Genomic DNA, 23750 nt, shown 5'->3' with positions numbered 1-23750 from the left:
ATGTTGACAATTAGGCAGGGGATCAAAGTAACATGTAAGCAGTTGATGAATTCATTGTGGCTAAGCATATGAAAATATTTCTTTCAAATTGAAGAAAATAATATGTTAACGATTGTTTAAAATGATAATTTGGAATTTTGGATATGTATTATAATGACACCCTGAAACAAATTTTTAACATGCTTGTTTACAAAGTTACTGTGGGCAAATAGACAAAGTTACCTCACTTGCCTGACACATAAACCTGACTTTGAGCTACCAGGAGACAACTACGATAAAATCTTTTCAAACTAATGTTTTTAACTGCATGCAACCTTAATAACAACAGCATGTGGCCAAGTATCAAAACTTGAATAGTTTGGTATGCAATCTTTGGAATGACTCTGACTGATCACTACTACAGTTCACTATACTTTACCTTTTTCTGTTCCAAGAAGTTTAGTGCTGTAGAAATGTTGCTGACATAATGTACTCTCTTTAGTTTTCCTTTTTCCATTTTCTGCAAGAAGAAAAATTAAGATTATATCATCGAATTTGATAGTTTGATTGCTGTTAAATGCCACTTTCAGTACTATTGGCTTTTTCATGGCAGTACTTTAATGGTATAGGAAGCATGAGTTGAATACTCCTAATACAGTGTTAGGGTTTTAAATCACAACCAGTGTTGAGAGACTGCGGATGCTGTAGTTGGGCTACATAGACCACACAGCCTCAAGGGCCCAAAATTAATATTCTTCATCAATGTTATCAGGAATTTTGACCCAAACTTAAGCTATAATATGTTCAGTTAAACATAACCATATATATGGATGCATCAAATCAGATATAAACACAATTTCTAGTGGCAGATCCAGGTGGGGTTCCAGGGGTCGGGTCCCCCCCCCCATTTTTAAATTTGGATGATCAATGCATTTGAATGGGGATATATGGTTGGAACCCCCTTTATTCTGGGTTGGGAATACACACACCACAAGCAAGGGTTCAAATTAGTGTGGGTCCAAGGTCCAGAATTTGTCTTTTCAGAGAAGTAATTATTTTATTTAATTGAATTACAAATGTAAGACTTTTTCAGAAAATGGTCTAGTTTTGATTTTTTTCTAAATGGGTCCTTCTAAAAAAAAAAATCTATCATCTCCCGTTTTCAAAATGACTGATATAAATTATTATAGTTCATAATTGTGCCTAAACTTCAAATTTAGGTTAAATTCCACTGTTTTATAACCTTTAAATTCCTTAAATTTCAACCTCTATATAACCTTAAATATATTTCAATTACAGATTCATAAAAACTAATTCACCAAATGGATAAAAATAATAAAATAGATATAATTTCTCCAAAGGGCATGTTATATGTTATATTGACCATATAAACCTTCAAGATTGAAAAAAATGGGTGTTTGGTTAAATACCTACATAAACATTTTACCGCCGATTGAATACACAAATGTGAATCAAGCACGGGTAGGTGTCTTTCGTTTTTATCTCAAACGATGATAAAACTAAGACTAAAACAATATTTATCTCAAAACCCTTTAATTTTAAGGAATCTCTACCTTGTTAATAATGAAAACTTTAATACCGTGTTTAAATATTGACAAAACCTGACACGGAATTTGACAGAACAAAATTTGATGATATGTCTTGTCAGAGCATGTTGAAACTTTGGAGGGAATACACAACAAGGCAGTTGTATTAAATCAATATACATAGTATTTTAAAGTGGTGCTATAAACATTCAAATTCTCGGTTAACCTTTTACTAAATACTTCTTTACAAATAAACCATTTAAATGATCAAATATGCAATTGTTCTCGTTCAATACACGATTCGACTTCATAAAAATATTCAAACTGTGAGTAGCTTTGTACGGTGCAACCAATAAAATTCTGAATGAAAATTAATACGTCACCCCTGTACACTGAATTATAGTATACATAAAAAGTTTGGTAAACAAACTTTTGTGATTCAAAATTACGTTAAATAATGATGCAATTGATAAAGAGTTTATATAGATAATATCTCTTTGTAAAAATCATGATTAAATGATCAACATCAGTCTATGACATTGCATTAAAAGGCAGTTTGTTTGTATATAAAAAAAACGTATTAAATTTCTGTATACAATTTAAAAACAAGACTTGTTGCCTTCTTTTAAAAATACTTTAAAAGATTCGAGCAACAAACCAATTTACATAATTTCTCCATAAATATGTATTAAAGGCAAGAAAAGATTAGATTTAAGTACTTTCCTTTTTTAGACATGTTTTGGACTTAAAAAGTCTTAAAATAGTTTCAGTTCAACCATAATCGTATATGTATTAAATATATTTTCTTTTCCCATTTAACTATTACTATGCACATAATAAAAATTTAAATATGTATGCAGTTTTTAATGAAATTCCTGAGTCTTTATTCTTAACTAGATAAATTCTTTTCTCTTGGAATGAAAAGAATGCTATATTTGTAAATATGGCATAACTTATCATCTAAGAGAGACCCCTCACTTTGTAAATTGAAAATATTTAAAAGTTTTTATTTTTTTTCAAAACTGCGAAATCCTATACTATAAAGCTAATTATAAAGTAGCATTATTATTTAGGGCGAAATATATGGCTAATGCACAAGTAATTTTTTGATCTAACTAATCCTTAATTTAAACACTGCTTTCAAAATGACATTACCAAGTACCAATACTGGCTGAACTTCACAAAAACATTAAACATGAAAACCTGATTAACAAAGAGATCATAAAACAACAGAAAATCTATAAAGTAGCCATTATTGAAACATTTCAGAAAAATGCCTACTTCCGATATTAAACTAAAAACAGTTTCATGTCCGCCAAGTTAATTAATGAAATGATTGCATAATCAATATCTGCTATTGTGAAGACAGGAGAGACAATAAAAAGTTGGCAAAAAATCATTAACATATTAATTTTAGTATGATATCAAAATCTGATTAATAATTTTTAATAATAAACTTGGAATAGTTATTCACACCAAACTTGGTGTGAGTTGGTGTAACCTTAACCGAATAATACTTGACTGCGTATATTTACGAAAAACAAAACTGGTTAATTTTTTGGATAAGTAATTTTCGACAATTTTATAAAACATTTAATTGCTTGCATTCCTTCTTTTCAATAATGTCTTAAATATATATACAATAATGACCATCTAACATGAATAGGGCCAGGTGTAATTGCTTTCCATACTAATTAGAATTCTTTTTAAACAATTTACACAAGCTTTTCTTGTGTAAGCAAACCAGCTAAGTTGGAACATGTTTACACATTCTCAAAACAAATAAATGCATTGCATTGAAAAAGGTAACCTGATGCTAACATACGGGTTAATGTTACTGTATTTGCTTTGCTCTTTTTACCAGGTTAAAACAAACAAATGCAATGTATTGAAAAATGTAACCTGATGCTAACCTATGGGTAAATGTTTCAGTATTTGCTTTGCTCTTTTACCAGGTTAATGACACTACTTTGAGTTGAAAAATGTGGAAACATTGTTAAATTGGCATCAATGATTTTTTTATATTGAGTATGAGGAAGATTTGTTTCAAGTCATTTTCTTGTTGATTTTATTCTTACTGATATGTTCACTTAAAACTCCCAAAATACTGAGGGGTGGACCAGCAGTAAGGTGTGGTTTGAAATTGACATAATAAAAATAGGGAATGATTCAGGGATGTGCAGATTGAAATGAAATGAAACTGCATAGTTTAGCTCTGTAATTAAAATCAAATGAAGGGCAAAATAGATGCGGCTTCACAAACTTCTTGTAACATCCCACATGAAAAATCTTTTTTGCAGTACTTGTAAAATAAAAAGAGTTTAGACCTTTTGTAGTGCAAGAATAAAGCAATGACAAATCAGATAACTTCCTTATTCAGCTTTTATGCACTGATATAAAAGGAAAAGAACATCCTTACATAATGGATAAAAGTATGACAAAGTAGGTATATAAGTACACTACTTCATGATCAAATGGTTTAAATAGCTTTGAAATGTAGAATTTTCTATTTTTTCTCCATAAGGAACATCCTGAGCACTGAAATTAGCCTGTACAAGCTTCCTTCAGTTATGTTTGAAGTATTGCAAATTAAGTCCTATTGTATTGCTTGACAAAACTGCAGGGTGTCATTTTTTCTAAATATAAGAAAGAAGATGTGATATGATTGCCAATGAGACAACTATCCACAAAAGACCAAAATGACACAGACATTAACAACTATAGGTCACCGTACGGCCTTCAACAATGAGCAAAGCTCATACCGCATAGTCAGCTATAAAAGGCCCCGATAAGACAATGTAAAACAATTCAAACGAGAAAACTAACGGCCTTATTTATGTAAAAAAAAAAAAAAAAAAAAAAAGAACGAAAAACAAATATGTAACACATAAACAAACGACAACCACTAAAATACAAGCTCCTGACTTGGGACAGGCACATACATAAATAATGTGGCGGGGGTTAAACATGTTAGCGGGATCCCAACTCCCAACCCTCCCCCTAACCTGGGACAGTGCAACATAAGAACGAACTATAAAAATCAGTTGAAAAAGGCTTAAACATTTTTTTTGGCAGGAAAAATTTTGTGAAATAAGGTTTTATTTTCTAAATGTGTGGCAAAAATTGCAATTCAGGTATCAAATCATTGAGTAAAATAATATTATACCGTAAACTCTACAATTGAGGAATATTCTTATTTTCATTGTCATTGGGTCCATGATTCTTGCATTGTGAGAACCCTTAAAGACCTTTATAGATGTGCAACGTTTAAATAGTCTTAACACGGTACTCTTTCTGTATTTCTACACTCAGGTGATATATTTTTATCGGATTAATGCACATTAGACCTTACAGTCTCCTTCAAAACTGTATATCAAAAGAATATCACTTTTCTTGCTGTTCCTCATCTTGATGTTTTCGACTACCTACCAGTTTATCTCCTGACAGGACTTCCAATAAGGATAACAGGTATACTCCATCTTTAATGTCTTCAAACAGGTTCTCCACTTTCATATTTTTCTGAAAAAAAAGAGTAAATACTTTTACAGACTGTTCTATCAATTTATTTGACTTTTTCATTAAAGACAGATCAAAGAAAAGTATAGATCTAAATAATTATCTGACCAGACACTTTCATTGCGTACCTCATTGAAGTTCTTACTCAAAACGTTTTCAAATTATTCTTAATGGGACTTTGATGGTCAATGTGAAACAAAGCAACTAAGCTTAATTCTACAATGATTGCTACATGTGAAGGGCAAGTTGGTTCAAAAGGTTCATCAATATCTTCTTGAAGATGGCTTTTTTTACAAGGAAGTTAGCATGGTTCATAGCTATAACTCTGAACAATCACAGAATCTAGATAGGCCACAACAATACATTAGACATCCATATATTTAAATATTTATAATGTTAAATGTTCTTTACACTAAATTTCTATGAAGATGTCCATAAAAAGTCAAGATATTCTACTTTCGTACTAATGGAAGTAATAAAATACAAATAAAGAACAAAATTCTTTTGATCAGTAACCACTACATTAAGTCTGAATAAAGAAATAAAAAAAATCTCTCTTCAGGAAAAAGAGATAAATTCACAGATGTGAATCAATTCACATGAAGACATTGTTTTGTATTATTGTAAATAAAAATAAACTATGTGCACTTTGCTTACTTTATCTGATGCATGTAACAAATATTTTTTGCTTAATGAATTGCAAGTTATTGGCAGTGTATCATATATATAAATGTGGTCAGTTGATAAGATTGTAATCCAACTTAAATGATCAAGCATTTTAGGCTTCTGTTTTGGAAATCTGATTAGCTTTTCAGTTTCAATTTAATCCTTTTTGAATGTATGAATTTTGTACTCTTGAAATACATGTAGTTTTTTTTTAAGAAATTGTCTTCTCTTTCGACTATTTGATATCTCGATGATATTTATAAGCAAAGTTACTAGCAAACTACTGCAGGCAACCTCACAATGTTCCTAACCATTGCCTTGTACGGTACAACCCCCCTTTCCCAGACAAAATCTATTAAGTAAGGGAGCAAGAAATGGTATAATAAACATTGTGTTCATGTCACAGCAACTGAAATTCTGATGTTGTAAGTTTCAATAGACTAAAATGAAAGATTGTTAGGAAATCTCTATCCAGATTACCCAATACTGAAATAAATTTATTATGATTTACCATAAAATTTTACAGAAACATATACCAGTAGGTAAAGGCGAGTAGCAAAAAAATGTATGACCAAAGAAAGAAGCTCAATTATATATCCAGGTCAGCAACAAAACACCTGTCAATCAAGCAACATTGCCATCACTAGTCCAGGTGAGCTGTAAAACATTGACAACTTCAACAACATTGCTATTATCTGATTACAAACTCCTGATGTAACTATCCACCTATAAATATCACCTTCATCTATCTAAATAGTAGGATAATATTACCCTAATGGTTGTTAATCGGATGTCAGTTAGATATGTTTATAGTGTTATTGTAACCTAATGAGACACGCCATTCAACAAGCTGTGGCAAATAGGCCTCAAGTAGAAAATGTCACTAAGTTACATCTTGATAATAGAGATGGGACATCAAACGGGTATAGGACAATCAGGATTAAAATCTTCAACAATCTTGTTTGCGATTATCTAGATTAGAGATTAAGAAGTTGAATAATGCACTCAAATTTTAATATTCTGTGTACAATATGATTATTTAAAGATTATGATAATCTCTAAACTGAAGGACTATCATTGATGCAAAATGCAATTGTTTGTTTTGATGTTGAATGGAGGTTTAAAAGTAACACCTGACAAAAGCCCTCAATTCACTTTTATTGCACTGTTGTGAATGTAACGCCAAATATTTATAGGGCTAGGTTGGGAATTAGAGTGGGCCAAGTAAAATAATTGAACAGATCTAGAAAATGATCACCTCCATTAAAAGTCCTTTTAGACAATAGGGCTAAGACTGCTTCAGATTTCCTCGTCTTATTTTCTATATAAAAAAAATTGGAACCTGGTGGCTTACTCATAAATAATGTCAACAAAATTTTATGAATTAAATTAAGGACATATGCCAGTGAGAAAACTATCCATATGACCAAAGAACAAGGATGTGATCAAATTCAGGATACTACACGACCTTCAGCAATGACCAAAACCCACTTACTTTAAAAACCAAATGATCTTCCAGTGATTAAACAATAATATCGTCAACAGATAAGATGATAATCAATCATATTTCTGCAATCAAATGAAAGTTTTGAAACTTAACAAACCTAGTTACTACAGTATTTGTGGCATGTTTGCTTAAACAGTTCAGATTTATTGCAAAATCCTGATTGATCTGGTGGATTATTTATTTCTTTTAAACGATCACTTCAACTTACAACCTGATTTCTTAAAATGGCAGTACATGTATCAAACATCCCAATAAACATGCCTGGGAAACATGAGCTACATTTGATCTTGATTTTCTTATGACACTATTGATAATATTCGTGGGGGATATCATATTCTTATTGCTGAACCATCGATTAAATTTCAATATCTTCTAATTACATCAAGACATTTTACCTGCCGATATTAATCCAAATTAAATGAAATTCTACCTTCACAATAAAGTGTAATTGATTTCTACAATTACCGATAAATAAAACTGTCAAGGATCCAAGGATTTCGGACCAATAATCAAATTAATGATAGATCTACTGATTTTTTTTCTTTCTTGAAGCAGAAAAACGAACAACTCCATAGTGTTTTGCCGATAATCTATATCATGTATTAAGAATTAATTGGAACAAATAATACTACAAGAGGCAATATTTGTACGACACAGCAAACAACAAAAACCTATTCTCAAGGGCCTAGTTATGCTATACTGTCAATTTTAGATCAAAGCATAATTGTATTATCAAACAGAATTGTATGCTTTTGTTATTAATGCAATATTGCAGTTCTTTGTAGATTCAATAAACATTTCTTTTATGACACAAATTGTCATTTGGATCTATAGGTTTATAGTGTCATTGTATATAGGATCCCAAATTTTGAGATTAGGGTTTACATCATATAGATTGTATATGTTTCAATCAGATGTGTGTGTTTTCAAAAAAAATTTCTAGCTCTTATGTGTATGTGTAATCTTTATTTTCTGGTCCCTTCAAAACATCTTTTATAGAGTTTGAATGTCCATCTGGTATCTTTCGCCCCTCTTTTAAAAAAGAGCTTACCTGTTTAAGGTAACTGTTCATCCAGTTTGTAAATGTCTTCTTTTGTACTCTTTCTTGTTCATCTATAAATAGAAAGATAAATAATATTTATAAAACAATTCCATTTTTAATTATTCAAAAAAACATGGAAAACTTATTGATAAAAGGGAGAAATGATGAACATAAGGGGCAATAGTAAACCCTTTTAAATATCTAGTCACTAGTCAATATTGGACATGACCTTGTTTTTTAAATATTGGAATATTCTGATAAAAAAATTGACAAAATCATCTGATATATTCATTGTTTCTGAAATTGTAAGTTCATTTTTGAACTTGATGCATCATATTCTATTAAATGATCTTCAGCAGCAAACTGTGAATAGTTGATTTGACCTATTATTGTACATCTTTTTTAATTTCTCATAGTGATAAGAAGTTTTTTTCAAAAAGGATATATTGGAATCTGGAATACTTTTGAATTCTGGAAAATTGATAAGAAATATAGAATGAAAACCAACCCAACTATGGAGGCTTAGCCATACATGCATGGCGTGCATGGCTTAGGTTCAGGTTAACTTTCACTGATATATGTCAGTATGAACTAACTAACTTCCTTAAGCCATGTATGCATGGCTAACCCTCCTTCAATTGGGTTAGTCTTCGAATCATCGTACATTTCTTGTCCATTTCTTGACTGAAATAATTTCTTGTATTAGAACGTCTTCATCAAAAATCTGTTATGCCATTTGAAATAACATGGAAAGCTAATTTCAATTCAATAACTTCATGATCTATTCACACAAGCATATCTTACTATCATGATGAAAAAAATGTACTCAGAATCTGCTTTTGAATGGGAAAAACTATGTCTGTAGATAAAGTTGCATACAGCGTTGGCATTGGAAGTTGTTATGAATTTGTCATGTTTTATAATTGTCTATATATAAAAAAGAAGATGTGGTATGATTGTCAATGAGACATTTACTCTCCACAAGAGACCAAAATGATACAGAAATTAACAACTATAGGTCACCATACTGGCTTCAACAATATGTAAAGCCCATACCGCATAGTCAGCTATAAAAGGCCCCGAAATGACAATGTAAAACAATTCACTGTTATGAAGCTTTTCTTTTTATTAATATCTTGATAATTTGTCTATAAGAAATTCATCAATATATGTACTTTCACTTCAATTTACTAATGACAGATTTGTCTGTAAGAAATGGGTTCGTTATTGGTGTCATTCATTTCAAATTCATCAATATATGACTTTCACTTTCTACGATTTCCCCTGATTTACTAATGACAGATGACTATAGAGTACAGCTGCCTTGAATCCTTACACCTACCAACAACACTGTATCCTAGTTATAGATGATTAGAGTATTGATTTATGTATATAGATGTACCCTCTACATACATAATTTATCACATGTCATAGAAACTTTATTGTCATTTGAAAATCTCCCATCAAATGGTGTTGAAAATCTGTAATCGAAGCTATTCTCCTATTGTAGTTTATTTTAATGGGCTTGAAAACTTTTCAGAAAACATCAAAATTTCATTAGGGCTATGAATGAAAGTGAAATGAAACTTTTACTTTCATGCAAATTGCATTGTATTTTGACATGATATATATGTTTTATCCATTAATACTATTTTTGCATTTCTGATTTTCTTTCCCATATCTACAATGTTGCTTTTTTCAAGCTGTTAGATTATATAACTCTAAAACATGGACCAGTGAAAAACCCAATCACCATAAAGAAAAATCTTTTTAAAAACTAATTTAATCCCATATCAATAATGTTAGATTTTGATTACAACTTTGAGTCCTTGTTTTATTTTTGGCCCTTTCTCTCATTCCAACCTCTCCTTCATCACTCTATCCCTATCCCTCTATCCTATTCTTTCAAAAAAACTACCACTTTAGCATCTCTATTTTCACTGCCTTTTTTCTTTTTACTCCCCTCCCCTCCTTTTCAACCCCCCTTTTCTCACTACTTTTTTCAATCTTGAAAATTCCTGTCTACTCACTAGGCAATACACTTTTAAATCACTGCATTCAGAAGACTTTTACAAGAAGTATTCTAGTACTAAATATTTTTCTAGTTTATGTAAACAAATGAGCGTATAAACTATATAAGAATTTTTAATATATCTAAGTAGACATAAACTAGAATTTGTTGACTAAAGGGATTTTGAAATACAATGAAATATGACTGGCTTATTGCCAAGTATTGTTAGCAAAAATTTTGAACCTCTAACCTGCCAAAGACCACACCACAAAACCACTAAATATTTACTATAGATAAGCCTGCCATATTTTGGTATAATTATGCATATATCGATGATAATTTTTAGTACAGATCCATAAATAGACAAAATCTTAAAACAGATTCTGATGATTTATGCATGTCATCAAACTTGTTTCAAGTCCAAATTTGATACAGTAGGGGAACGCACAAGAGGTCTATATCACCCTACTATCATACTTCATAATCAAATAATATATACTCAAATATTGGTCCATTTCCAGAATTTGTAAAAAAGTATTTCCTTCCTTTTCTATATAGTAATAGAATTTAGTACAACTAACTAACCCTTAATTTTAACATATGAATATATTTTACTTAGCATTTGAAAAAAAATTGGCCATGCCTTGTAAACAGAGAGTTGGAACATCAAAAAAGGACAATACATGTACTTTGTCCTTTTACTCATTTGTTATTCATGTATCACTAAAGCTCCTATATCCAGTGGCAGATCCAAAGGGGGGGTACCGGGGGTTGGAACCCCCCCTTTTTTTGGGCCGATCAATGCATTTGAATGGGAGCATATAGTTGGAACCCCCCCTTTACTCTGTGTTGGGAACCCCCCTTTTTAAAATGGCTGGATCTGCCACTGTATATCTAACTTCAAAGGAATTGGTAGTATTTTTTTTATTTCCTTTTCTATAGGTAGGAGGGTAAAATGAGACCATTATTTATATGTTAACCTTTTACTATTATACAAAAAAACATTTTTTTTTCTCAACAAAAGTGAAAATACAGATTTCTTCTTTCCACACTACACCCCTCCCTTCTTTCATTTCAATCAAACCAATGATTTATTTCTGCAAAACTCATCAATACCAATAATATAGATTACAACAGTGTAACATAGCAACACTTTTTTAAATATCTACTATAAGTATAAAGTCAAAAATACTAATTAAAGATCAGCTTTCTTGAAGTTTCCAAACTTTAAATAATTCGACAACATGCTAAATCCGCTATAAGCCATACTTTAAGCAAAAGGTAAACAAACATCAAAACTTTCAAATAGAATTTAAGCAAACATCATTTATGCGTGACATAATTGTTGATCTAAGACTATGATAGGAAATTTTATTAGAAATTTTAGTAATTATATTTATCAGCGATCAAACGAAAACTTGTTTGTACCTGAAAAAGTACCTCGTTTAGTTTGTAAATAATGATCATAAGCAGTAGGAGTGAAAATTGTTGTTACAGAAAGCAAAGATTTCATTGAATATAAGCTGACATGTAAAAGTCAAGGGTATTGGCTTCATGTCAAAGGTATGCCCATTAAAATCATATCTCTGTGCCAGAAAATAAAGAAATAAGAGACACTGATGCAAAAATATGAAATGAGATTTGTTTACTTTCACTTTTCACAGAAATTATCCTTTGAAATGAAACTACTGTGCAAAAAGTCTTGAATTCAACCTTCACTTTTTCATGGAAAGCATCTAAAAGCTTGTTTTCACTTTTACTATTCATGGATACTTTCTATGCTTTTAAAAGAAAGACATTTTTTTTAAAAGATAGTTTTAATTTCAAAGCTTTTAGATATACAGCGCACTTATTTGATTTTTTCCAAATCTGTCATGGTTATCATATCATATTTACAAAACTTTTTATAGTTACTGACAATTGAAAAATATGCATGTACATTATGATAATATTTTTTGCATAAGTCTACTTTCACTTTACGCCTACAAATTAAACTATATCTTTATCTTTACTTTCGCTTTATCTTACCTTTTAGAGAAAGTACTCTCTCTGCAAACACTCTGGTTTGATAAGTCAAATTCATATTAGATTGGGCCATCTTTTTTTTTTCTGTACCAGTGTATATAGCCCCTCCACGAAACAATATTTTTTCCTCAAATCATATCCTCAGAATTATTATCCATATGCGAAAAAATCAAAATCATTAACAAAAAATTTACACTTTTTTCCAGTCCCTGTGGATACATTTAGGAGATCCCCCCTCCTAGATGTTCCACGGGTCCGGGCTAGAAGTGCTTAATCCTCACAGACACACACACCCTGACAGTGCTGACGACACTGACACAGGTAAAAACTGTCCAAGTGATCAATATTCCGGGGAGGATTTACCCGCCATTCAAACATCTGGAACCATTGACAATAGACAATGCTATAGGTAAATATGTTATCACAGTTCTGATTGGTTCAATGAACATAATGTTTTCTAAAATGTTTAAACATCTACCCGACTTTCATATTTAATATTTAATCCCTCAGGTGAATCTCCGAAAGCTACTTATCTATCTTCGGAGATCAAATATTTCACCTGTAAATTCATAGACACAAAATCTCACAAGTTTTGCACATTAAATTCAACAAAATTGGCACAATCTCTTTTCCGTGATGCAATTTTAAGTCATTTAACTGTCACATTTAATAATACGATTTACTTATCCTTAGAAAATTACAATTTCATAAAACATGTCTTCAGTTGCCAGTGTATAATTTCACTTCATGAATGGAATGTCTTACTGATAAATTCAATCACTCGTAACTTTTCAATAGATTTCTAGTAAGAAATTCACACTCCAATAATTAGAACTTCATATTTAATTTACCCTGAATTAAAATGCCATTACCAATGTCATTTGCATACTTATTGAATATAGAGTGTCTAAAATATTCTAAGTATATGTATAACATAAATTAGAAATATACGTAAATTAGAAATATACGTCTTGTGTATGTTTCATTGATAGAAAAATCAATGATATTGCAGAAGCGAGAGTTGTTGTTTGCAGCAGGAAGGGTGTGTAGGTTGTTCTTAAAACAGTAACAGTTTATATATAATGATTGAACCAGATCATAAATCCGTGAGCCAAAGGACAAATTATAATTTGGGTCATTTATATCTATGAAATACAGATTGTAGGAAAATTTATATATTGAATAAATTAATTCCTATCAAGGATGCATGCCAGGTAGATGTTTTATGAAACCTGTCAATATAAAACGGATTCCTGTTGAATTTATGATTAATATTCCGTATAAGTATCCTATTTCAACATTCATACAAAATTCTTTGTATTAGAAATAAATTCAATATCCATATTTTTCTTATATAAATACATAGGTAAACATTTTTCCCAACAAAACCTCAGCTGGCTTTAAAATTTAGTTCAGACTTTATGTAAAGTCCATTAAAATTGCATAAAATCAGGCCAACCTTGTGTAGAATACATTAGGAACAAAAGTACTTATTTGTTTGAAGTGTACAATTGAGACAATTACACAACATCAAAAGAATAATTTCCAAAACAAAACAGATACATTTTGTATTTACCTCAAATGGAGCTCTAGACTAGTTTTATGTGTTTTACTTTGATTAAATGAATTATTTTTAGCAAAGGAGTTTTATCTTAAATAACTATTTTGAGCAGACTTCCTTGTCAAAAATTAAAGGTATAAAAACAGCTTTCCTACTCCAAAGAAAAAGATGTGCAGCAACATGAATTAAACCAAAAGTGAACATGCTTTGAAAAAAAAAGATGTTTATATTATAATAAATGAAAATGTTAATGTTTAACAGTAATAAATACTGTAAATTCAGAAATTATTGCAAGGTTTTTATTATTGGGAAAATGCGACAGGGTTATAATTGCAATAATTTAAACTAGCTTTTTTTAAAAAATTTTATACGAATTGAACAAAATTTTTCTCAATATTGCAAAAATTTAAATCGCATTACAGGCTGAAATAACAAAATCACAATAATAAAAGCACGCAATAATTTCTGAATTTACAGTATAAGGCTTCAGATCGATTGGATTAAAAAAAATACAACATATATTGAACCCCCTCCCCCTTTTTCAGGTGAACTTCTCATTAATTTATATTTAAAATATGTCTGCCTCAACGAAATCTAGTACAGGGGTGAGGCAGCTTGAAAGTTCTAAAAAGATTATTTTGCTTTTTTGCCAAACTTTTTTCTTTTGGACTTATGTGATATTTTCCTTATAAACTTATAAATGAAAGTAAAGAAAGATAACTCTTGACAATAACAACTTAAAAACTCTTGCAGATAATGGCTTAAACACTCATTTTAGGTTAGCCAGTGCTCACTTTATTCATTTTATAGTATTTTTGAAGCGAGTATTTTTTCTAAAGTTGAAAATTCAAATTTAGTATAAAAATAAAAATTTATGGAAAATAGAAGTGATAGAGTAAATTTTTATTTTCACAAAAATATTCACGACTCTGAAGTAAAAAAAAAAAATTTGTATGACCAAAATAAACCTTTTCATAGATTAGTTTGCATCAACAAAAAAGAAAATGTAATATGTGCTCAAAAATTTCAAGCAAGATTTCACACAGGGATCAACATCATTTATGGGGCATATTTTTTTTTAGGCATTCTTAGGTAGAATTGACACACAAATTTATTGAGTGTTTATCAAAATCAAGGACGTATAACTAACATACGTCCTTGTCAAAATAAACAAAATTTATTACAGCTTGTATGCCAAATTTTGAAACAACATATCCATGAAAATACATCCCTGGCCTAATCCACAAAAACAGTTTCTCATGAAAACAAACGAGTTCTTAACATTTAAAAGATCCAATCAAACGAGAATATAATTTTGTACTATGTGTCACCATCCATATTTTATTGTTCTTTGTCCTATAATTAACTGGACATTTGGGCATTCCACTACAGACAGACAGTGAGAAAATCAATATGGATTTCTATACATATTAGCTCGAGTCCAGGGTATTAATTGTGTTCCATTGGATGGATGACAAGTGGAATATTAATTACTTCTTTAGTTTGAAACATCACAGATCCCTTCATTAATATCCCCTCCATAACTTAGTATGGCATCTTTCATTGATAATCTTTCATTGATAATCATCAATGAGGGTCAAAAAGGGGAGGAAGACAGAAAACCTTGGAGTTGGGTTCCTGATTAAATGATTTATTTTAAGTTTGAATAAATTATTTCTATTTGCATTAAATATATATATAAACAGTGCATCAGAATAACAACACCCTCCACCCCCCCACCCCCAAATATATTTTTTTTTTTTTTTTTTTTTTAAATATATATAATAAGCCAAGCACAAAATATCCCCTCTTCTCCCTCTTCCAAACTAATACAGCTCTGTAGTCCCTAGGTATTACCATATAAAAGCAATGAAAACAAGAATATGGACAACAAATTACTGATTAAGACATTATAAATTTAGCTACACAGTGACATGTGAATTTACAAAAATGCAAACATATTTGTCTTAATCTTATTATTATAAGCTTCCTAACTGAAATTGGAAAATGCAGTCTATTTCCAACAAAAGTTGTGTAGGTTAACTATCTGAAAGCAAAGCTGCTCATCTTCTCCTTGTAATTAATTGACTTTCATAGTTTTGTAGGTTGTTAATTGTATACTTTGTTTCATTTTAAATTTGAACGTAATATATGTCACTGGACATGACGTAAACTCCAAGTATCAATTGAAATACAATAATTATTGCTGAATTGTTTTTGTGTGTCTTTTTTTGGGAGTAGTGAATTTGCCATATGAAGGTCCCTTATTCCTTAATATTATGTCTTGTCATATGAAGATCCCTTATTCCTTAATATTATATCTTGTCATGTGAAGATCCCTTATTCCTTAATAATATATCTTGTCATATGAAGATCCCTTATTCCTTAATATTATATCTTGTCATATGAAGATCCCTTGTTCCTTAATATTATATCTTGTCATATGAAGATCCCTTATTCCTTAATATTATATCTGTGCTACGAAACTGTGACACAGCAATGTAAGTGTTCCATAGTGAACTTTGTCCTTCCCCTTTTTCCTCTGAGTAACTGAATTCCCAAAACAATTAAAAAACCTCCATTATTTTTTAATTAAAACTGATCTTATCAAATGAATTAAATTAAAATGAAAGACTTAAATGCCTCAAACAAATACAAATTCAAGTGTCCTGTTAATTCTTGAATTTTTCAAAACCAATTTACTATGCTAACAAAAATATGGCTCATTTAATTAAACATTTTAATTTAGATTTGTTATCCAAGGAAAAATCAAGTTTCTTACATGTTTACTTTGTGTCATACTGAAATAATATTTACAAGTAGTGGTTTTATTAGAAAGTACGGATATAATCAACTTCTTTGTTTATTTTTTATTGAAGTAAATCTTAAAAGGTTGGATATAAGTATATGTTTGTTCAGTAATAAAGTGATTTACTACTTTTTACTGCTGTTTTAAGACATGTCCAAGGAGAAGCTTCAACCTTTCGTCTATAAAATATCTATTATCTTATAAAATTCTTTACCTAAAATCGTGATCAAAGGAGTTTGAAACTAATATACCGACTATGTAAATCAAAACAATCTTGACTACTGCCTTAATTCATAAGGACCAATTTCCATCGGTGAGGAAAAGTTTTATTTTATTTTTTTTATTTATTTTTTTTTGGAGGGCGGGGGGTACTTTGTTTAAAGATTTTGACAAGGACAAATTTAGCACAGAAGACTATAACAATAAATTCATGTTTCAACCATATTCACATGAAATTCATAAAAATCAGAAAATAATAATTATTTACCAGTTTTAAAAAACTTCTGGTACTTCTCTAGAATCATGTCTTTTATGAAAAACAAAAATAGTCACATAAAGACAATAGAGGAGGGATATCAAAAATTTCTTTCGACAAGTTTGGGTACTTCCATATGCGGCATTAATAATATGAGCTTCGTTGGATAATAATAATAATAAATTCTTTATTTAAAGAGGGTAAACTCAGTTAGTTACAATAAACTAATCTTCCCTGAGGCCCTCACATACAAATTACAATAGAAATCAACCTTTAATGCAAATACATGTATGCATGTATATGCGTAAGACTTTGATTTGTTTTGGTACATTCAAATACAATATAAAGATGAATTTTGGTCTGTTTTGAAGGGTTCTTATCTCAACTTAAATTTCTAAACAGTTACAGACTTTGCATAATGCTTTTATCTATCCTATATAAATTAATGCATAACAGATGCATTGATAATGGCAGATATATCTATTTGCATATTAAAGGTTGATTTCTATGCGACCCTGCTTAAATATTGAAGGTGTTTTCTTTTATTGCTTAACTCATGGGTTACAATCTCAATGAGTTGAATCAAAAAATTCTTTTTATTAATTTCAGAGAATAGAGAGGGGCAGCATTAATAGGTGGCATCAACTTTAATGCACCTGGGTGAGTATTGCAATGGTTAGAACTAAAGCGTTCTAATATCTGATACATAGAACTGTATGCAAATTTTCTGGAAATTATACTTAATCAACTGTTGACTCGGTTCCCCATTTTGATCCTTACAGTGGTGATTATCATAAACATCATCAAAAGTCAATAAAACTTCAATTTGGTAATATATAACTGCTTTTGTTATGGAAATTAACGGTACATTTATCAGAGCACAAATCTCACCGAATTTTGGTGTAATCACTTTTTTGTTTCATTCACTTCATTAAGATCCGACATAAACGACCATGGTGATTTATAGCGAAAACATTGTCAAGATTCTACAGGATTCATGCTTGAAACCCTTGAAGCACATTTCAATAAAATTACAATTCATTCACTGGTAAATAATTTTCCCATCTATATCAGTCATACCTCTTACACAGCAACACCAAATGATGGTAACAGTTTTCTACCAAATGAACTTTTCAAAATTGAAATAAAACCTTTATGATGTATATACCAGGATTAAAATGGTCTTAATTTTGGAAAATAAACTTTGACAATCATTCAGATTCGTTTGAAAATAACTTGGTTGCTTGTCAGGTATTCATTTTCAGAAAATGTAAATGCTGTCAGTTTCTTACAATTACGTAATAAGTCCTATTGAATACAACACATATGAATCAGAAACCACTTAAAGAACCAAAAAAAGGAAACTTTAGAGTAGCCTAGCATCCTGGCCAAATCTTATACCTTGTTGTTTACTGACAGTGTTAGCAAGCAGTGAGTCAGGGTCCTTGGTCATAAAACTTTCAATAGTACAAAATTTGTGCTTGAAACACCAAAATTGGTTGAATTCTGAGTTTGAGTACAATCATCGTGCTTGAAAGGCCGGAATCCTAGGCTACCTTAAAAGAAGTACCTTTGGGACATGCTATTTTATGCCTTACACTCCATGAGTTCATAAAGGTTTATTATCTACAGTCCGGTAACCAAGTATCATTATCATAAGAATCTGAAGAATGTTTTCTTCCGTGGCACAATAAAAACTGCTCTGTGTGAAAGCCTTTTAATAATTTAATAACTTCCCCTATTTTTATTTTTTATTCAACCAATACATTTTCTTTACCAGGAAAATAATGTTTAAAGCGTAATGGCAATGCTGTCAAAACAGGTATTAGGATGGATCTTTTTGATTTTTTTAGATTCCAACCCCCGTTCTTGCATCTCCTAGAACATCCCTCTTGAAGCCTGGCATTAGTACTGAACTGCAGCAGTAATATACAATTGAGAATGATGCAATGAGAATAACGTTAACTTCTGACACTATTATCTTTTTAACAAGCAATAACAGTAACTTCTCATTACCCACCCTTCACTTGTGTAATAGTTTTTACTTCTTATATCTGCTTTCCTCTTGACATATCGTGGAACCCTCCCTTTTCATTAAGTATTCTTAATTGTTGCCAAGATTACCTCTAGCAAGAAATACATGGCTATATGTACTTATATAACTTCTGACTAATTGATAGAGAGCAATTAGGCTAGAACATTGAGCTTCATGTATGGGTCTGCTTTTTCTCAACTTGGGCTATTTCCTGCTTGCAAAAAGGTATTTTGTTGTACTCGACATCATGGATAAAAAGTTGATAGTTATGTTTATGTGCAAATTGATAAATCCCTTCCTCCCTGTACACCACCCAACAATAACCCATATTTTCTTAGAATTTTTTCTTCATTAATCATGTTTTGCTCCCAATTGCTGTTCCTATACAAGTATTTTCGCCTTATACACCTGACAGCTGGACACACGATTAAAGTCTTTAGTGGTCAGATTACAAAACTACCCTATAGAAGTCTTCAAAAATTAAAGACTTTCAAAATTGGATTAATGTTTTTGGACCAGTTTGTTTTTAATTTTAAGCCTCTAATTTCCATAAACACAGTGTCCTAAGTTATAATGTATTATAATGTTTGCTCTAGGGTGTTTTGTTTATGAGATTAATTCAAACCATTGAAATCCTATATTTCTGGGTAGAAACAAAATGCTCAATGTGAAATCAATAATTATTGCATGTACCCGACACTTTGTCTTGATCATCTAATCAATAATTAATGTTCATTGTAAAACAACAAAAGATGTAATTACATGGCATAGGTTTACGATTGAAAAACAAATCTTACCTTCGTAATTTTGAATTGCGTAAATATCAGAACTCCGAAAATAGTGTCCATGCCAGCAAACGAGTTCGACCATTTCATCTACCCATAGTTTAATTTATTGTCACATTGTAAGCGTCTTCTTCGTCAGTATTGTAATTTTTGTTTTATAAAAGGTCGTATATTGAACTAGTTCATAGGCTCATCCCATTGTCCGAGGTGTTTAATGCCTAATAACATCCAAATGTTAATTGCATCCAATATTGGTTGACTTGACCATTGACTAGCAGTGCAGAAATGGTCATCCTCATCTTAGAATATTCCTGTGCCAATCCAATACAGAAGAAAATCGCGGAAGTGATAATTGGTCCCTAGCCGTTAATGGGAAAAAGTGTCTAATTTTAACTCAATCATTTCATCTTCACATTTTGTTTGGACACTTCGACTTGTTTACAATAAACAAATACACGAAAAGTTATTTACTTTCACCTGGATTCTTTATCTTTACCTACATAGTATATCCCTTGAAAAATCGATCGGAAATTTTTAAATGGGGCATTTTCCTCAATAGGTGTGATACAATAAGTAAGATTTTACTACTTTTCAATCTTTAAGCACACAACATCATTTATTGACATGTAAATAATTCCCAATGTTAAAAGTTCATGCTACGCATTCAAATGAAATTCTTTTCGAGCATCAACCGTGATGAGAATATATTGGAATCAAATGAATATAAATTAGCACCAAATGAGATTAAATATAAAAAAAAGACTGAGAGCCTCTAATAAATGTATTAAGGGAATTATATCGATATTAAAACGTGATTTCAAATAAAGAATTAAATAATTAAGTATACCGTGGTACTCATTCAAACGACGTTTTGTCAATTTCATGTTAAGAAACTCAAGTTTTATATAACAGTCCATTAATGTAGGGACACAAAGCTCTCAATCTTGACAAATTTACATCAAAGAAGAGTGAAAACAAATAGATAATTTGTCAAATTTATGTTAGATATTTGAATAGAATTAATAACATACAAGAGTAAATTCTCATCTTACAGCTGAATAAATCTTGCATGCTTTTTTTCTAAATTTTCTTAAATTGTATTTTTTGTGCATAAATTGATTGATTGATTAGGGGTTAACATTAATTTCAGCACAACTGGATATATTCTATTGCTTCAGAAACCCAGGACCTTCAGAAAGAAAACAATTGAGAACGCAATTTTTGTAAAAATTAACAAGAATGTGTCCAAAGTACACGGATGCCCCACTCTCACTATCCTTTTCCATGTTCCATGGACCGTGAAATTAGGTAATTATCTAATTTGGCATTAAAATTAGAAAGATCATCTCATAAGCAACAAGTGTACTAAGTTTCAAGTTGATTGGACTTCAGCTTCATCAAAAACTACCTTGACCAAAAACTTTAACCTGAAACTCCCAATTTCATTTTCTATGTTCAGTGGACCGTGAAATTGCGGTCAAAAGTCTAATTTGGCTTAAAAATTAGAAAGATCATCTCATAAGCAACAAGTGTACTGAGTTTCAAGTTGATTGGACTTCAGCTTCATCAAAAACTACCTTGACCAAAAACTTTAACCTGGACGGACGAACGGAACCACAGACGGACGGACGGACGGACGAACGGAGCCACAGACCAGAAAACATAATGCCCCTCTACTATCGTAGGTGGGGCATAAAAATAGGAAAATTGGAACACAAAATTAGTTTTTGTTCATTTATTTTTTTCAAGGCAAGGGAGGTAATCACCATATGACATAACCTGGAAAAAACCTATGATGTCAGTGTTCATGAAGGAGGAAGGAACATTTTCTTCCCAATTTCTTCATTTCCAATAGCTAAATAAATGTTACTATGATAACATCTAACCATGAAATAGGAATGGGGTGGGTGACATTTGCAAAGTCGAAAACATTATAGGGGGAGTAAATAAAACAAAGAAAATCCTCCTCTCCAGTATAGAAGCTATTTTTAGAAAGTGGTAAGATTGAAACTTCCTATTGTAGGTTTGAACTTAGAACAAGTCCTTAATAGGAATAAAATCACTAATTCATAGCCCATTGCTTTCTATGTTAATTTCTGCAATTTCAATCATTAATGGCTACTTTATCTTAAGTTCAAATTAAGTGGCAGTTATTTCATGTCAAAACTGTACCTAATATCCTGACTTGTGCTGAAAAAATCAACATACCTTTTATTGCATATTAGAGTGTACCGGTTCCCAGAAGTTTGATAGTACAAATAGATCTGAACAACAGGCCAAATTTGCCCTCCTATCAAAATTTCATATACATTTGTACATCTTTATCATTCAAATAAATTTTTCAACAAGGGTTAAACAGTGATCCCAAGTCCCCAAGCATTTATTTGATACCAAAACTACCCAAATATACCTACTATTGACAAAGATACAGCTATGCTTAGGAACTATTTTGTTTAAACTATGTACTACTTTCAGACCGGGCCTGAATTAGTGGTTCTTAATACCTGGAAGGCTTCAATGTTTCTGAAAGGTGTATAAAATACTACCAGTACTCTACAGGTCACTTTTCAAAGCCTTTACTTTGAATTGCTTTACTTAAAGAGAGGCAGAAAACAAATTGACATCCCCAAGGCAATAAACAAAACAGCAACATAGAGATCAAGTGTACAAAAAACAACACAGTCTTAAGACTGAGCAACATTAACCCCACCAAAAACTTTGTATCATTAGTTTCTAGTAATATTAGCGCTGCATTGTTGTAATGTAACAGCATTTATCATTTACTCATTGTTTAAAAAATGTCTTGCAAATAGTTTAAGTACAATATTATTAGGAGCTAATTTGAAATCTGTAAAATTTGTTCAGGTGATAGTGAGAATCAGATTAGATTTACCAAATGTCAACATAAACAGTTCAGGTTTGAATGAATGATTTTTTATATGAAAATAACATTTTAAAAAAGTGATTTGATGGTCTATCTTCATCATGCTCAATTCTAAAAATAGGAGAGCCAAGGATGTATGAGTACTAACATATGTGATGAGCTATACGAACAAACAAAAAAAGAGTTGGAACCTTAGTTTTAAGGATAATTTCTATATTTATCAATAATATAATATCATTATTGCTTAACAATAAACATATAATTCCTTAATATCTCCATGTTGAAGGTCATACTTTGACCTATAATTAGTATGAACTTTTTACACATTGTGACTTGCATGAAGAGTTGTCTCATAGGCACTCATATCACATCTTCTTATTAATAATTATTACTTTTAATCAACTTTCATTGCATCTTTTTTTATTTGTAGAAATTTCTCTGGAATTATGACAAAAAAGTTCACTGTATCTTTTTATTAGGAAAAACTGCACCAAACATGGTAAGAATTTATACAGTCCTCTGCTATGTGATTTAAACAGAAAGTAAATGCATATTTCAGTCTCCGCCAGCCCAACAACTATAATTTAATATAAACACTAGTCCGGTTATTCATATAAAAAAAGTTGGTACACATCCAAAATGTCATTTTGATTTATCAGCAGTCGGTACTTCTATATTTGGTCATAAATACCGAGTCACACTAAACAATTTAAAAACAATTTTATTTTTGAGACTATGTGTTTTCAATATTTCTGATCAAATTCTAAACCAATTTGTAATTTACATATTTTTGTCAGATAAGGTTTTTGTATACATGATTTGAATTTTCATTTGTGACCAAGGATAGGGTTCATTGAAAAAGACATTTGTAATGAATTGATCTTTTGATTTTTACCTGTATTGGTTCA

At 30.7% G+C, this 23750-nt stretch overlaps 1 protein-coding gene across 1 annotated transcript in view; it reads right to left on the bottom strand.

The window, feature by feature from the left end:
• Window positions 1-23750, bottom strand: part of LOC143069143 (muscle-specific protein 300 kDa-like) — a 226470-nt gene that overhangs the window by 190392 nt on the left and 12328 nt on the right. Inside the window, exons 3-5 of the mRNA XM_076243628.1 lie at window positions 8267-8328; window positions 4956-5045; window positions 419-499 (exon numbers count right to left, since the gene is read on the bottom strand). Of these exons, the coding sequence (XP_076099743.1) occupies window positions 419-499; window positions 4956-5045; window positions 8267-8328 (233 nt within the window). The remainder of the gene's footprint in view (window positions 1-418; window positions 500-4955; window positions 5046-8266; window positions 8329-23750) is intronic.

This window comes from Mytilus galloprovincialis, chromosome 3, assembly GCF_965363235.1.
Source record: "Mytilus galloprovincialis chromosome 3, xbMytGall1.hap1.1, whole genome shotgun sequence".
Classification (NCBI taxonomy): Eukaryota; Metazoa; Mollusca; class Bivalvia; order Mytilida; family Mytilidae; genus Mytilus; species Mytilus galloprovincialis.
The sequence above is the reverse complement of the archived record's forward strand: the minus strand, read 5'-3'. Positions and strand labels throughout refer to the sequence as shown.